Raw genomic sequence first — 17108 nt, 5'->3', positions numbered from 1 at the left:
GCAGTGGGGGATGCCTTTAATAACTGGCATTGGTGGTTTTCATTTCTTAGTCTCTTCGTGATGTACATCTTCCATGAAATAGAAAAGGTTTTTTCAGTTTCTGAAATGTGGAAATGTCATAGATATATTTTCATTTATGATCAACCTCTTTTTACTGGCAAATCCTACTGTAAGAGGTGTTTAACCATGTTAAAAAGCACTGGCTTTGGATTAGATTGTTAGGCTTGTTGGTAGAGACTTGTAGATGTCTTCTACAACAACAATTTGGGCAGCAGTACAGTTGTTCTGTGGCTTAGTCTTGGCTAGTCAAGTCGTTCTTGGTGTGGGACTGCCTGGGAGGCTGTGGGCATGTGCTGGGTTTCACACATTTGACTCCTCCGTTAAGCTTTTTGAGATATCTTCTGGAATTTTCTTAGCAAAGTCCGGTCCCTGAGATGAATCTGGCTCACCACTGGATGTCATCATTGCACTGTGATGAACTGCAACCGGAAGAACATTTATCTGGCAGTAAAAAATAATGTTTCCTGACCAAAGACGTCATTTAATTTTGCCACATCTCAAATTACTTGCTATACAGTGGCGACAGTTTGCGAGTACTTGGTCCATACTCCTTGAGGTATAGAACAGCACTGTAGTGTGTTACACAGACAATTCTCCAGCTTCTGTAGTAAGGCTATGCTGAATCTGAGCTGTGGGTCTCCACCATTGCAAAGCCATGGTATAAAAGATCTCTTGGGGATCTCAATGTGCCATGTACTTCTTGAGAAGGCCAATGTCATTACCGTAGCTTTAAAATAAAATACTTATTCTTCATATATTGAGTTACTCTGTCAAGTAATATATAGAGAATATATTTCTACTGTAATTTCATAGGAGGAATTGAGAGGACTTAATTGTATTAACCCTCTGTCTCCTATTTGTAATAGAGGGAGAACCTGTTAGAAGTCTTAGACTGCTTCCTGCCTAAGTGACACAGCAGAAATATATAGAAGTGTCTGACAAATAATAAAAGTAGCTCCGTTTTCTATTTGTCTCTTCAGTGCATTTATGAATCTGCAGTTATGCATTCTGTGAAATGGGAACGTATACGACCCAAAGCAATAAGAAAAACGCAAAGTGTGTTGTACTGCAAGATGGAAAGTGTTACCCTGTCTTTCATCAGAAATCTGAAAACTACATGTAGTTTATTGTAGAAAAAAAAATTGTCAAATGCAATGTTATCTCTTGGCCCTTTCTTGCATGTTTGTTTTGAGAATCTCAATTAGCTATGAGACCTAGAGACACAAATTAAAAAAAATACATGGAGTTTATTGTCTTAACCAGTGTGTGCACTAAAAAAATGTAAGCTGAGAAGCTAGTGATTAAAAAATTTGTACTAAGATTTTTGGCCAGAGTATTGATCTCAGTGGCATTGAAATACTAGTTTACTCATCTGACAGCCTGGCTTTCAGTGTAGCTGCTCTGTATTTAAGCAAAAAGAAGGTTAATCCTATCATTTTGGAAGAGAGTTTTCAATTAAACACACAAAGACACCCAAGGTATAAGTTACCAGTTAATTTACAAGAAAACAATTTCCATAAATACAACAGCAAGAGTAAAAACTGCTCTAGAAGGTATAAAAATGGCCTTAACATTATGTAAATATATGTTCCCCAGGTGTTAGCTAAATGGTAGTAAATTATAGAAGAGGGGGTGTTTTCTCCTCTCTTACAAGGACTCTGTAGCATCTTTTCCAGGAGAAGCCAGACCATTAAGCTCTGCTCATTTTCTATGACCTATTAAACATGCACCTATTTCAGCATTTTAGTGCTATTTGTCTACTGTGTTATCTTGTGCTGTGCACAGAAAAATCATAGTATTAGTCATGTCAGTGAGCCATAATAAGTTTTGTATGAATGCAAGGTAATGCATTACTGCTGGTTTAATGATTCTTAGCAGACTTCGGTTGGGTTTTTTTAATGCATTTCTATGTCATTTTACATATTTTTTACAGTCGAGTTATTCATTGAACCACATAAATCGAAAGCTGGTACTGGAATCTAAAGCATCTATCAACACTAGAATTGTGGTGGTTGGTGCGTCTGATGTTGGAATCTCTTTTCTGGAAACACTCGTTTTCTGGTAAGTTTTTAATTTGATTTCCTTTACTGAGAAGGATGTGTTACCTTTTGTTTGAAGGGGCTTGCTTCCTCCACTCAGAAGTGTGCTTTGAGTCAGTATCCAAGTACGAGATACTAAAGGTCAGAGTGTCTGCGGATGGAAAGAGATGGGGCTGGCATCCTGGCTGACTTTGGGACTCAAAAGTGCCGACAAAGCTGCTCGTAGGTCCTCAGGGTGAACGCACACTGAAAATGAGATTCCCCATGCTTGAAATCTCTTTGGCTGTTGTTCTTATACAAAAATACTAAAAGCGGAGGTGAAGTCCATAGCCCTTCTTCACGTGTGCTCCAAAGCAACATTGATCTTTGAAGCTAGTCGTGCCCAGTGGGATCACAAATCTCCGCCTGAATCCCTCCCTTCTTACCTCGTCGTGATGCTGTGTTTTCAAAGCGAGGCAGAAATGTACGACACGAGTTGTAATCTCACTGTGATTCTTTTGATTCTGGTAACACCTTTTGATACCTCTGATTCTGATGAGGCTTTTGATGTCTGGCCATTTCTGGCCCTTCTGCCGTTTTTGCTGTAGACCCTAGAGTGGGTGTGGGAAAGGCCTAGCAGAGGACATCGCTCTCCGGCAGTCGCAGCCTGCTTGATGGTCCATAAGCACAGGCTGTCAGCATACATTGAAGAGTTTTTCGGCAGTAAAAGTGCAAATCGAATTGCTGTGGTCACCTTGAGTTATCCAAACTGGACTAAATAAACTGTATAAACTGGTTGAGAAGGGGAATCAATGTCTGCTGTTTTTATACCTTCTACTGTCTAAGCCAGAGTAGGCTTGTGGACAAGATCCACTGTTTTACAGACATTCCAAAGGGAAACGACAGGGAAGGATGCCCTCTCTCTGACATCTTGCTGCTTGCACCCTCTCTGCCAGTACCCCTCCATACCAGTCTGGGGGGGTTATCAGGAAGTCGGGCTGTTTATGCCACAATACAGTTCCTTTTATGCAATTGTTGGTTTTCCTCGTAGATTAAACATATGTACTAGAAATGTCTTGAAAGACTTGCAGAAATTAATATAAAATTCAAATTCTGAATGTGATTGTGACGACAAATTGTTTGTTACAAAAACTAAGGGAGGCTGGCATTTTTATGGTTGGCAGAGAATTGAAAATTTTGTCCATTTTTTCATTTAAACCACAAGTTTGTAGTTCTACAACAACCATTAATAACATCACAAATTAAAACATCAGTATGGCAAGAGAAGAAAGAGTTGAAGTGCTTTATGGATGTCATTATATTACTGGAGCAGTGAAGAAGCAATACCCATTTCTTGCTCTTTTTTCCTTAGTTCCTGACTTCCTGCAGAGCATCCCCTCTCGGGGTAAAATTATTTTCCTCTCATCCTCCTGTTCTCAGCACCTTTTAGGCTTTCGGTTCCACTCAAAATTCAGTTAAAATGTACTTTAGAGCTATTAGCCGCTCTCGTTATTCACTCTGTGCTGTTTATCACTACGCTTTCAGTATAAAATACTGTGAGGGAAGCCCAAAGCATATTCACACTCTGAGCGTGTCAGCAAGGAGGTAAGTCTTTCTTGTAGTGAGCAGGACGTACAGGTAGTGTTGTGTCTGCAGGGCAATGCTATATGGGTATTCTCCTCTGAGATACCTCAACCAAGCCCTTTCAGCCAGAAGTTCTGTTTGAACCTTATTCCTGCAAAGAGTTCTTGCAGAACATGTCCTCCTTGTACATAGGAGAGAGTGCTTTTCTTCAGTGCCGCACAGACAGAGTGCTCCCGCTTAAGAGAAATTGAGTATTGCTCTGAGAACGCAAAAAGCAAGCAGTCAGCACTTAGTGCAGAATGATGCAGAATTTATATTAATATATGTATAAATTTAAGAAAGATTTTTAAAAATTTTCACATCAGCAGCAGATAAAGTCTCCTGATCAATGTGAAGGCTTTTTAATGCAATTTGGTTTAATTTACTCATAATTTTCTAATATTCTTTGCAAAGGTTACATGCACTAAAAATAGCTGGATTGAATCAATTTGTAAGCCCCTAATCCTTAAAAAGAGGAAGTAGTTTTCTCCTCATTATTCTTCATACTTAATTATTTTACATTATCAGTCACCATGGAAACACACAAATGTAATTCACTTACCTACAGAACAATTATTAGAACTGGATTTTACAAGTGTTTTCAACTTGTTTGAGACTGAAGAAATCTATTTTTCATTGAGCAGAGCAATCATGATGAGAATTACCTCTCCTGACTGGAGGGCTGCATGCAGCAGGCTGCTCCCGCTCCCGTTGTGCTGGGGCCGTGGCACTGTGGTTGGCAGCACGTCCGCCGTGGCTGAGCGCTCCGGGGGAAGTTTGGTGGTGTCACTCTTGGGCAGTGCCGCGGAGCAGCCGTGGGCACCGCTGCTTATCCGCCCAAACCGAAAACGAGCTTTGTAATCCGTGCGGCAAAGGGGGAGCGTGTGCCGTCAACTGTTAGCTTACAAAATGCCGCTTCAGTCTTCCGCTGTGGCTCGTTACCTTGCCGTTGGAGTTTCTGGAGTCAGAGATCGTCACAGATCAGAGCACTGGTGCACCCAAATCGGTGCCCGTTATGTCAAAGGGCAGGGCAGAAATGCTGCAAATGAGTATATGGCATGACCTGCTAGTAGGGGATGCTGCTTCCTCATGCTCAGGGTATGCTGAGCCCTGGAGAATTGCATCCGTTGTGCTTCATCTAATGCTAGGTCAGTGAAGGTGATCTCATTATTCATGTTTCACCATTCAGATAAGTGTGTCCTGCTGATTTTTTTTCTCGGAGTGTAATCACACGCAGACACGTGTGTTCAGCTATAGTGCTACTTTTCCTTAGGACGCACATGAATCTTGTATTTGAGAAAGAGGTGAACGGTGGAGGCGGCAGTGCTGGCAGTGACGCAGACAGAGCCTCCCGCACCGCCGGCTGTTGGTAGGTACAGGTGCGAAAGCGGCTCTGGAGGCTGTGCCTCGGCCTCTGCTGCCCGACACGGGAGGAGAGAGCTGCAGCAAGCTGGGCAGCAGAGCTGAGATGCTGGGGAAAGGGGGGAAGCGAGTTGCATCATGAATTGCTGCAGTAATTAACTTCCCTGCAGGAGCACGGCAAGCAGGGAAGGAATTGTGATTCCCACAGTTCCTGCGTGCGGCTCCTCCTGGGCAGTGCAATTATAAGCTTCCCCTTGCACAGAGCCAGGACTTAGGTCACTCTCTAGCACTAGGACCAGGCTTACATAAATTGCAGCAGCATCAGAGTGTTTGTTAAAGCAGCGTGAACTCCGAGCGATGTCCGGCGCTACAGGAGAAGTAGCAAGTGAACAAACGCCCTCCTTGTGAAAAAGCAGCTCAGCCCAGCAACGCGGAGTCTCAGCCTCTATTGTTCTCTGCCCTCCAAACTGTCGGTGCTGGCTGGCGCTCCTGCCTCCCCTTTGTTGTAGGGTAGGGAGAAAGCCCTTTCTTTCACTGTCGAGCAAATCGAGTCAAAGAAACTCCCAAGAGAGGTTAAGCTAAAATGCAAGTTTTATTTATTTTTAGTTTCCCTTGAGTGACTTGGTCTTGGGAGGAAAGAAGAAAAGAAAAATAATTACAAGGAAAAGAGTTTTATCAGACATTTTGGTAAATATGTGTGTGCCCCCACTTACGTGTGCAGTGGTAGTGAGCCACTAACATGGACAAATTATCACGAGCGAAGACCCTAAAAAGGAGTCTGATTTAAGACTAAAGGAAGTTTTTAAAGTTACCCTCTTTCTGTCACCCCACTGAGATCAAGTATGAGTATACTAAATTTACAAATGAAAAAGCTGTTTTAAATATTCAGCTTTCAAGTATTCACTGAAAATTGTATCTGAAAATGATTTGCAAGTGTAAAATCTGTTTTCATGAATACAGAATACCAGTACCTGTAAGAAAAGGAGTAATGAGTTCAGTTCGGAGTTCTGCAAGTACCAGTTCTTGGAGGTGAGGTTCAGCAGGAGAAATATCAACTGCAGTTAAATAATTTATTGAAAAACCTGTGAACAGCTAGAATTGGGGATGCCGAGTTGCATAGTCCTCAGTTAAACTGCGTTCCCCTAAATGTATATCCCAATGAAGGTAAGCTGTAGCCCAGCATTTGAATCTTTTCATATTCCCAAGTACTGAGCTGCTTTAAAACCTAAACTCATTCCCAAACGCTAATTTATCGGGAGGGCAGGGGTTTTTTGTTTCTTCTTGTTTTCTTTGGTAATTTACGAATGATGGTGATGGCAGCAGTGTTAGGCCAGAAGAACATACAATTTAAGAAAATAGCATTTTCAGTTTAGTCTGGCGGGTGATCATGGAACAGCATGCTAACTAGTACACCCTGACAGCAGGTGATTGAAGTTTGGCTGCAAGAATGCAGAAAGCTTGCTCACAGCAGTATCTTGTCAGTGGTTCCAGGGTAGTGAACCAATTAGCTTTTTATCCACCTCTTTGCATATAGCTGTGGAAAGCGTTATTGTCTTCTGATTATAGGGAAAAACCCTTTTTAATCCATGATTTCGAAAACCTCCTTAATCCAACCTCTCGTGTAAACAATGACTTATTCTCTGAGGACGCTGGAAATATACATAATGTGCTACACAAAATAGCAATAAATGAATGGCGGCTGAGATCACAATATTTTGTGTGAAATATATTTCCCTTTCCATGTGGGTGCATTAAAATAATTACTGCATTTCAAAAGCAAATGGATTAAAGTCTATTTTTGTCAAAGCCCCAAACTTTTTTCTTAAAGTAGAATTAGAATCTGACACAGGAAATCTGTGAGTTTTTGTCTGCAGGACAGTTTCTCCCTTTGTGAATTAAAGGTATCTAAGATTAGCTTAGAAATGGCAGGGATTTTTTTAAAACAGGGTTTCTGACAGAACAGCTACAACTGCCGTTATCTGGCAGCACAGTATTATACAATATCCTGCACATCTGTCCTGTTTGGCAATAGTTAGCATAATGCTTGCTGTTTAATTAGGCTTTTTATCTTTGCATTTGTCTGAGAACATCTGAAGCCTTCCATGTTGCCTGTCACTAATTAGTTGACTAATTAAATAGTTAGTGCTTACTTGCTGATCACAGAGCTAACATGTAATGAATGGTTTAGTGATCTTCATTGTTTTATACTATCTATCTTTGCCACATGAATTGATATACATGTGCTTCCTTTTGACTGCCTTTTTTTCATACCAAGGCAAATCCAGAACAATGTTGTAGTTGACCATGTGTTCGGTGTCACCGGGCCTGCGTCCTTCAGACATTGTTGCCTTCCATCATTTCTGGTGAATAGAGATCAAGTTGCGACAGAGATAAATAAGATAGGTCATATCTCGCCTTGTTGCGCAGTCAGGACCACAATGAACGCTGTCAGTGACTGATACCAGACGTAAACTAGGGGAGAGGATATGGGTCAAGATCGGCCTTCCTAACAGCCGTTTGACATGCCTCTGCCAAAAAATGATACTCGATTAGCATTGGTATGTGGGTATCTTATAGTTATATTCTTGCTTTAGAGACAGTTTTCAGTTTTAAATAAGATTATTTCAACTCAAAGTACTTGCCCTTTAAACATATGCAAGCATTTGTCTGTGCCCGAACTATTCTTTCATGCTTTAAATTTGTGGGTATTTGTAGATTTTTCTTTTGTTACTATTTATATATGAATGCTCATAACTTCTTGTTGCATGTTAAAGCTGATCTTGGAAATAGTAGTTTTTTCATAAAAGGTCTGTTTTAAAATTGAAGTGAGTCACCACAATTTTTGTAGGGTTATATTTTGTATTTATCATACCTCTCCTGGTGACTAAGCATGACATTAGCACGGCTGTTTCAGCAGCTCTGCGCAGAGCTTGGTAACCTGACTACCGAAGCATCTGGTAGCTCTCTGGTCAGTGCAGTTCAAAGCAAATAAAGAAGCATTCCAAGTGCAAACACTGCATGTAGGTTTTCCAGTTCTCTGCTAAAGTGATGGAGATGTACTTTCTCTTCTGTTCATATTTATTTTTCTTTGTTTGAAGCTTGTTACTAGAGCTGTTGTGGAGGTGTAACTACTGACTTCTTCAAAGCAGTCTATAAAGTGCCCATGGGTGGGTTTTGAAGCATGGAAAACTGTTCAGACTGCTACAGTGGGGGAAAAAATTAGTTGGCTGGTTAAGTTGTGATCCTTCCCTGTTGTGATTAGTGTAGATTTGATTTCTGGTCGTGTGTATATATGTGTGTACTTTAATGCACAAATGAAGATCGCTATTGGAAGGTACTTGCTTGTTTTTTCGGAATGCTTGATGAGCTGAAATTTTAAGATTCCTCTTCTGGATTGCTGTGATTACCCTCCGGATCCCAGGAAGGAGATGAGTCTGAATGCAGTTTACATTGAAATGAGAGTTGGGAGTACGAGATGCAGTAAAGCTCCACCATCTCATTACTGTATGCTGTTCTCTAGATTCCCCAAACTTGGAGTGTGAATTGGCTAGGTGGGATGGAGCTCCACAGTGCCGCAGCTCGATTGCTTCCGGTGCCTGTGTTACCACGCTGCGTTGTGGTGTGAATGGTAACACACGATGTCGTGTGGTTTGTCTCCCTAGGAGTGCGGCGGTCAGGAGCATCTCTGCATTAGTTGGGCATAATTTCAGTTTCCCGTGAGCTGCAGGGCATGGGCCATTTGGGAAGGAGCTCTTGGAGAAAGATCACGTTGCCCTGGTGAAGAGATGGGCATTGCACGGCTTTGTGGTGCTGCACCTCTCGGAGCTGTTTTACGTTAAGGGATGCAATATCAGCGAGGCAGCTGTGCTCATCAGGCTGCCAGGGCTGGAGGTGCTGCGAGGGCCAGATCCACAGCTGCTACATGCAGATGTTTGAGATCAGGAATTTTGGCCCAGCTGACTCCTCTGCCAGCCATGTCCCTGTCCTTCCTGGGTTGCCAGCTTTCTGTCAAGAGGATGTGGCGCTGGGGTGGTGCCTCAGAACATGCAACTTTTATGAGCATCTTCTCTTTCTGCGTGCTCTTGCTGTCAGGAGGAGAATGTATGGTCCTTGGCCATACACTAGGACAAAAAAAAAGGTTGGTACAAATCTCAAGCCCTTCAAATTCAAGGGAAGTCTATCTTTTGACATCTGTGAGTTTTTCTAGGGTGCATACGTTTTCATCTCTGCGAAGGCAGCATTGCCAAATCTGCACCAAGCAACATCGCAGACTCAAAATATTAGTCTCCTCTGCAATAATAAGGAAAACTGGGGTCTGGTAAGTAAACAGCCATAAAAAAAAACCCCAAACAACCCACCCTTAGTTTTAACATAGGTGAATGGCCAGTAATATTAAAAATGTCCTATTAACAAGCCGGAATTTGCACTGTGTATTATTCACTCAAACATTCACACAGGAGCAGACAAAACAGCAAAATTTGAACCGCACTCTAGTTTTACTGCCCAATTTATGGTATCTTTATTTGTGAAAAATGGTGTTGATGTCTCTCAACTGTGATTCTGAATCTGTCAAATGATGAGATTTAAACAGCTAGAGACTGTAACTACCAAGGCCATCATCAGATATCCCTCATTTTCTGTCTAGAGAAATAATTGCCCTGTTTTATGCTTTGAACAGGATGAAGTGCTGAAACATTTATGGAATGGAAATTGAAATTTTAGTAAGGAAATGCTCTCACTAACACAGTGGTTGGATGGTACTTTGATTTGGTCAAATTCAAAGCCAACTTACATTTGGGATGGTAGTGCTCATCTTGTAGACTTTGTAGCTATGGATGTTCCCGCATGATGTGTCTGACTCAGCCATGTATTCTGTATGGGCCAAGGAAAGAGCCGTTTAGATTTTCCTCTTCTGTCACATAACAACTCACACCGTAAGGACTTTGCCGTGCTGATTTTAATCAGCTAGGTCCTGGAAATACCACAGATCTTGAGTGAATACTGTAGTTTTTGGAATCGCCTCCTAAGAACTCTGTAGCTGGGCTCTCAAATGAGTCATAATTTGGTTTGCACTTTGCTACAAAAATTAACTTTATCCTCACCGTGTTTCTTGGTGCAGAATGCTAAGGCAGTTCACATTTAAGCCTGAATAATACACTAAGGGAGTAAATAGGTACATATGTAAATAAGCAAGTTCTTAAGGCTTAGTTTTAAGTTGTGTTAGAAGTTTGCTCTTAAATGCTGTACTCCAGGGTTTGTACGTGACACGTGTTCATTGATGCGCAGGTTCAAAGCCCGGTGTATACACCCGGCAAGATGCAGAGTCAAAGCGACTTCTGAGAAGAAAGCTTAGCGAGAGGTGGCTGAGGGAGGGAGAAGAGCTTAGTGGTAAAATTGCAAAGGTCAGCATGGGTTGAGAAGCAAAGTGTGGAAAAGAATTAGTCTAACAAAGGAAAAAAGACTCAACTAAATTACAGTAAGGAGCCACAATCACTAGAGAAGAATGGTGCAAAAAGAATAGGGAAAGCTGAGTTGACATAGGTGAGGAAAGCAAAGACAGTTGCTGGGAAATGAGAGGTGGTTAGAAGGGATAAAAGCAGGGAGAGTGACAGAAGGGCGGCTGAGTTGTTTTGGAAAAATGAGTTACGATATGGATGGGAGTTTGAAAGAAGAAACTGGAAAAAGACATGTTTGGTGACATTCAGGGGGAAATCAAGACCGTGGGGTGATGTAAAGCTACCGAAAAAAGAAGGAATTAATACAATTGAAATGCAGCAGAGTCAGAGTTGCTACTGGTTTTAATTATATTGTCTAGGAAAAGGGTCAGCACAGAGGACAAAAGAGAGACAAGCATTAAAATTACAAGATGGAAGGGAATCTAGGACTAACCACTTAAAAGGAAAAAAAAGTGAGAGGACTAATTGATCTACCCTAGCAGGAGAATCAAAATTTAACTGCAGAGGAACAGCTTTTGAGACAGGGTGTTGGAGAAGGGTTGGCCGCTACAGGGGAGGGACACTGCATGAGCTAGCATCGGAGAGGGGACACAGGTGAGAGCAAAGGAGGAGCAGAAGATACTTGGTGAACAAAAGGAGGTAAAGGGACAATTCCAGGGGCAACAGAAGCTTTCCAAGAATAAGCCTGTCTTAAACATGAAAAAAACCCCAACTCCAAGTTTGTGACTGATGTCCTTATCCAGTTCAGGTAGATATATATTGGCACCCAACAAATATGGACCAGAAGTGAGAGAGAATTATCACTGTGGAAAAGAGAACTTCTGGTAGGCATAGTGGGGGCAAACCCCACGGTTATCTTCACAATGGTGCTTGTAAAGTTTATGGGGGTTTTTTATTGGTCTTGTGATAGTGGGCACTAGACTTCAACACCAAGGAGGTGCCTCCAGATCCTGTGTGGAATCAAACCATCAAGTTCAAAGTTTGGAGAGAGACCCAAAAGGGAAGAGCTGCCAGAAACACTTGCAGCATCCTTAAAGGGTGCTGGTCAAAGTAAATATTACTTACCTTTTTAATGGGTTCTTGCTAAGATGCCAAAAGTGGTCACAGCGATGGCTTTCATGGCCTGAGCTTGTAGGCTGCTGCTCTTTGGAATACACCATCTGATAAAATTAATCCCCAGTAAACCTGGTGAGAAGTTTCTGAAAAAACAGTACTTTAGTAAAAAGTACTGTTCCATCAAAGTGTAAGTTTTTGAAGGGAGAATTTTGTTTTGATATCAGGAGGAAATAACTGGGACACAACAAAATGTTTTGCTGGGGTGTCATTTAAAAAAAGCGTCTCTTTTGTATCTTGAATTTCTTTAAAGTCAAAATCAGAACCAAACATTTTCCTCTTAGTGTCTGTTCTGAACAATTTAGAAGAGTGTTTTCTGAAGTTAAAAAGGATGGTGAGTTTCACCAGTGTTGTGGCCTACCTTAGAATAGAAAGAAAAAGATGTGAATTCTCCCACTGAAGTGAGCAACTGACTTTTCCGTCCCCTGGTGTCCGAAGCGGCAGTCAAATGTGAGCTACTGACAAGTAGATTCACTTATCTTTTTATTTCAGTTGGTGGTTTCTTGATACGTCTGTCGCTGGTCTTGGGAGGAAGAGTCATCGTGGGCGCAGTTTATAGAGCAAACTAATATGTGGAAAACCCCTTTCTTGACCCTTGCATTGAAAAGTGTCCCAGTAAAGACTTTGTTATCCCTTCTTTCATTGAGCAAATTCATTCACAATCTTAACACTTTTTCCTAAGGTTGATCCAATGGAGAACTGGCTTATCTTTGTTTACTCGTAATTAAAGAGGGATAACTTGTAGATGGACATCTGTTGGTCAGCAGTTAAGCTGAAATCCTGTTCTGAGGTCTGTAATTGATGCACTTACACAAGGTTCTTGAGAACAGACGCTTTTGGTAATTGTTGATACAAACAATAAACCCTTTCTGCTGCTTCTGCTACTGACTCTCTTACTAAAAGCTTAATAACCAAGTGTTGTAGGGTCAGTTGCAGAGCCTTCGTACTACTAGAATGGCTTCACGTAGCATCGTACAGGGAAACGGTTTTGCTCTGTGTTCGCCTATCTTCATACTTGATTTTGTGGTGATTCTTACTTGTCCGAGTCAAACAGAGCTGCCCAGCGAATGGGAGGGAGCGGGGAGAAGGGCAAAGGCTGTTACAGCTCTGCCAGCGAAAGCAATGGCCTTTGTCTGAGCAAACAAAAGCAATTTAGTATAGTGGCAAGATGAAACCCGTTACTCGTAAGGATCACCCGAAGAAAGACTGTAGTGCTAAGTGACGTATTTATCCTTTAGTGAAAATATGAATGAGCGGGGGTTCCTGTGTTAATATTAGCAACTTTGGTTAAGCCGAGCATTTCTATCTGTAGTTTTGTGTAGAGCTATAAAATTTGTGAGAAAATCTTTTCCTTTTGGAGAAGTCTATTCTCCAAATCACATCATGAAAACTTTGTTCTTGAAATGTTTGGGGTGCTGATCTTTCCTTTAAAAAAAAAAAAAAAAAATAAGGTCCTGCTTTGGATAAATTGTTATATTATTTGGGAAAAGGAGAACTACTGCCTATATCTGCGTTTTACAGTGAGACTTATACCTGTCCTAAACTCTGAGTTTCTGTGCCTTGAACACCGGGTTATTGCCTGCTGGGACTCTTTTTTTAATCATCATCTCTCATTCTGGGCTCCTTCCTCCCCACAAAAATCTTAAGGTTCCTTTTTTTATTGCAGGACAAAGATTTCTCTGATTTCAGAGTTTCATTAATGCAAGAATTTATCACATCTAGTGCTGGAAACAGACTCTTCGTTCCTATTTTTAGAACGATCTAGAGCTGCCATTTTTGCAAGTGCTTTGCTGCAGCACAGTTGAGGATACAGTGTATAATTAGGACTTTACTTTTGGATAGATTATAATTCCAGATATTAAGGTTATTGTTTAAAGATAAGGCGTACAGGAGGATAGTGCACATAGCTGCCAGTTTCCGTAGCCAGATAAAGCATTATCTTCTGTCACCCTTCTTTATTTTAGTTTTGATAAATGACTGGAAAAATATATTTTAAAAAGCGTGATGCTTCGTTTCAAATAAATTGAAACGCTTAGGTTCATGTACGCTACTTCTCTGCACTTTATTTTTTTGGTAACAAAAATGATTTGGCTTATTATTTGTGATAATGAGGGGTTTAATGAAAGCAATTAATTAAATCATTTGTTCAGGCAGTTTCCACCATCTAAGCCTCCATCGTTACACCGCGCACACAAGAGAAAAAAAAAGGTAGCAAGGCAGCAGGCAAAAAATCCAGACAAACTAGCAAGGAATATTCCAATAGATTCACAATTGCCAGCATGTAGATAAATAGTGTACTAAAACTTTTTTGTTCATTCCTTTGATTATGCTGACTGTAAATTGGCAATCCTATTTTATTTTGAGGATAAGGGTGTTTAGACTTTTTTTGTAGCTGTCTTCTAGAACCATGCAATGAAACCCAATACCTTTTACTTATTTCCCTAGATACTCTAATCCCTCCCTGCTTTACCAGTATCTTTGAGCTGTTCTTCCCTTTGTATCCACAGCAACATGAATCCCTGCTGAAATTATTTGCTTCTAAAATGCAGGTGCACTTGTTTAATGTTGCATTGGTTCAGACTCTTAACTTGAAGACTTTTTCACCAAATGGGAACCTCTGCTTTTACCCTGCTTTTTATTAGACATTGCAACGTATAGTAGAGGCGTATAAGACGTTCACATTCCTAACATGCGGTACCTGTTTCTCAGAGCCTTTGTTGTTTTTCACTTAGTAAGAGCTTTTAGGCAGCAGTAAGGAATCAAAAGCCGTAATAAATAAACCACCCTTTTGTTAGCCTGGAAATAATAACACTACGTAGAGGAAAGGGGAGAATGGTATAGAGTGTGGTAATGTGCATAACAGTCACTGTTACGGTTATCCGTTACGTTACCCGTTATCTGCCCGTAACTCTGTCCCAGTGCCTGACGGTAACCGCGGCTGAGCACCAGCAGTTTGCCTCTCGTCTTCAGGCTTGTATTTAAGTGCCTGTATGTATATTTTAAATCCCAAGGTTAGGCATGCCGCCTACAGTTCTGAAATCAAGCTTTTTGTAGTGCAAGATACTAGGGGGTTTTGCTTATTTTATTTAAAGATCCTGATAACTTTCACAAATGCCAGCCTGTGCTTAAGCATCTAACAAACTTTGATCCTTACCTGAAGAGGAGTTTTACCTGTCTGTTCGAAAATGTGACTGTTATTTGCATGACACTGGACCCGGGAGGGCGGTGTGCCTGCACTCGGAGCACGGGGCAGTGCCAGGTACCAGCCGCCGGGTCTCTCCGGTTCTGCCTCCGGCGTCAGCGCGCCTCTTTGACAGCTTTAATCCGCTTCTCTTTGTGCCTTGATTTTTATTTTTCTCAATGTAAAATGGGAATCAAAGATATGACTCGTTTCATCACAGTATTCTAAGGAGATGCTAATCAACATTTTGATGCCTCCAAGATTAATGAATGGGAAACATGAATTAATGTTTGGGGCATATGGGAATGCCATGGGAGCGCTGAGGTAGAAGTAAATCATTAGTTAGTAAATCGTACTGAGTGAAAGGTCTGAATTGAAGCCTCACGCTCAATGGGGAAGAACTGAACAAGTACCATATGACTGGGGAAATACTGGATGGCTGCGTATGGACTAAATAGAGGTAGAGCATCTGCAGAAGAAAATAGTATGTGCCCAGATCAATAAAGTGCACCATAGTGCAGTCATGCAAGAGAGGCATATTAATGTTGCCTAGGACCTTCATTCTGCCATTTTTCTGATGCTTGCTTGCAACGTTTTCGTCCTAAATATTGTTAACGTAATTTAAACTTAATGTTATCGCAGCACCTGGATTTGGAGACCTATTGGCAAGAGGCCATGCAGCATGTACAGAGATGATTTCAGCTCTAAGCTGAAAAGAGACTTCATTGCTTTGAGGGCAGGCAGCATAGGAGAATGTCTAGGATGTTTATGTACCGTCACAGTAATTTTCCTCATAATTACATGTAGACTAAATGCCAAGGAGTCATACTCTTTAGGTGTGTAAAGTTATTGTAATTGTTCACATTTGCACCCTGTTAGGAGTGCTCTGTGAGTGCAGATGGCATTCTGTATACTTTAAATTCAGCTTAATGTATCGGGCTAACTCTCATTTACATGAAGACTACTTTGTATCACTCAGCCAGCATAATGTGGCCACAAATGAAGAGCAAATTCTATTTACACCCACCTCTGCAGAGTGACCTTAATTTAAATGAGAATCAGGCCCATAATCTGTATAAATATATGCACTCTGTTACATTAAGGTTATTTATTACATTGCGCTTGGCCTGAGTATGCATGGAGATTTACCATAGATAATCCATAATCCAGAATTAAACTATTAATATGCATTTTGAGAGGGGCAGCCATAGCCTTGAAATTCCTTGGTTTAAGTATGACCTTTAACTTTGTTTGAATATATTTTTTAAACGTATGAATAACAAATTAACGTTGGTTGATAAAAAACATTCTGATTCCTTTGTACCATTTGCATCAATCCATACTTAACTTGCAGAAAGCCTTGAAGATTAGAAGGCTTAATCACTCATAATATTTATTTGTTTTTAAATGTCAGATCACATTTAGTTCAATATACTGTCAGTCTTGTTCCCCCCACATTCTGGTGTTAATGAAACTGCGGTGGAAAGTCGTTGTCTTTTTGTGTCCAAGGACACATGCATCTTAGCAAAATGACAAAATGCCTGTGTGAAGGAATTAGGTTCTGTATCCTCCTGAATACAGAATTAAAACCTACGCTGTTCCTTCGAAACGCCCTCCTCGTTTCGGTAGACCTGCTGCAGGAAGCAAACAAATTACCAGTTGTCAGGAATTCTTTTTCCGTTCCTGCAGCTTGCAGAAGGTGAGTTATGAACAGACAAGGTGTTTGAGCAAGGACTCGGTGCTTACAATACCTTCCGTAGTCATGGAAGGTAAGTCCTGCCAAAAGGTCTTAGGAACAAAGCTTGTTAGCTTGTGATGGAGCATAAATACCTCCGTCAGGATTGAGGCAATATTGTGCTCGAAAGTCACGGTGGTGGACTGGGAAGCTAAGCTGGAAATGCTCTGTATAACCTGACGTCGAAACGCGCTCGCGTTACACTTACACCAAACTCGGCAAACTTACGCTGGTTGAACTGTGGTGTTTCGTTTTTCTTTCCGCAGTCCGCATCTGAAGTTCAACAATCTGACCTTGATTTCAATTCATGGCCTTCCAGGAAAGGACCTGCTGGGCTCCAAACATAGAAGATTTTTAATTAACAGGTTTGATTTAATATCTAAACACTTCCATAGCTTCAAAGGAAAACATAACACTTTGTAATTCTTTGTGAACTTGTCCTAAATTTTAGATAGATAGCCTCAAAATAATCTGATCTGTCTGTACAACATGCATTCACCTGCGAAATGAGTTGAATATAATTATTACTAGGAAAATATTGCTAAAGCAGTAACTGCAGG

The 17108-nt window shown here is 41.0% G+C and overlaps 1 protein-coding gene across 4 annotated transcripts in view; it reads left to right on the top strand.

Moving 5' to 3' along the window:
• Positions 1-17108, top strand: part of CFAP61 (cilia and flagella associated protein 61) — a 113431-nt gene that overhangs the window by 45103 nt on the left and 51220 nt on the right. For all 4 annotated transcript variants that reach the window (XM_054821614.1, XM_054821613.1, XM_054821612.1 and 1 more), the window contains exons 16-17: positions 1994-2121; positions 16815-16913. In XM_054821614.1, coding sequence (XP_054677589.1) covers positions 1994-2121; positions 16815-16913 — 227 coding nt within the window. The remainder of the gene's footprint in view (positions 1-1993; positions 2122-16814; positions 16914-17108) is intronic.

Source organism: Grus americana, chromosome 3 (genome assembly GCF_028858705.1).
Source record: "Grus americana isolate bGruAme1 chromosome 3, bGruAme1.mat, whole genome shotgun sequence".
NCBI lineage: Eukaryota > Metazoa > Chordata > Aves > Gruiformes > Gruidae > Grus > Grus americana.
The sequence above is the reverse complement of the archived record's forward strand: the minus strand, read 5'-3'. Positions and strand labels throughout refer to the sequence as shown.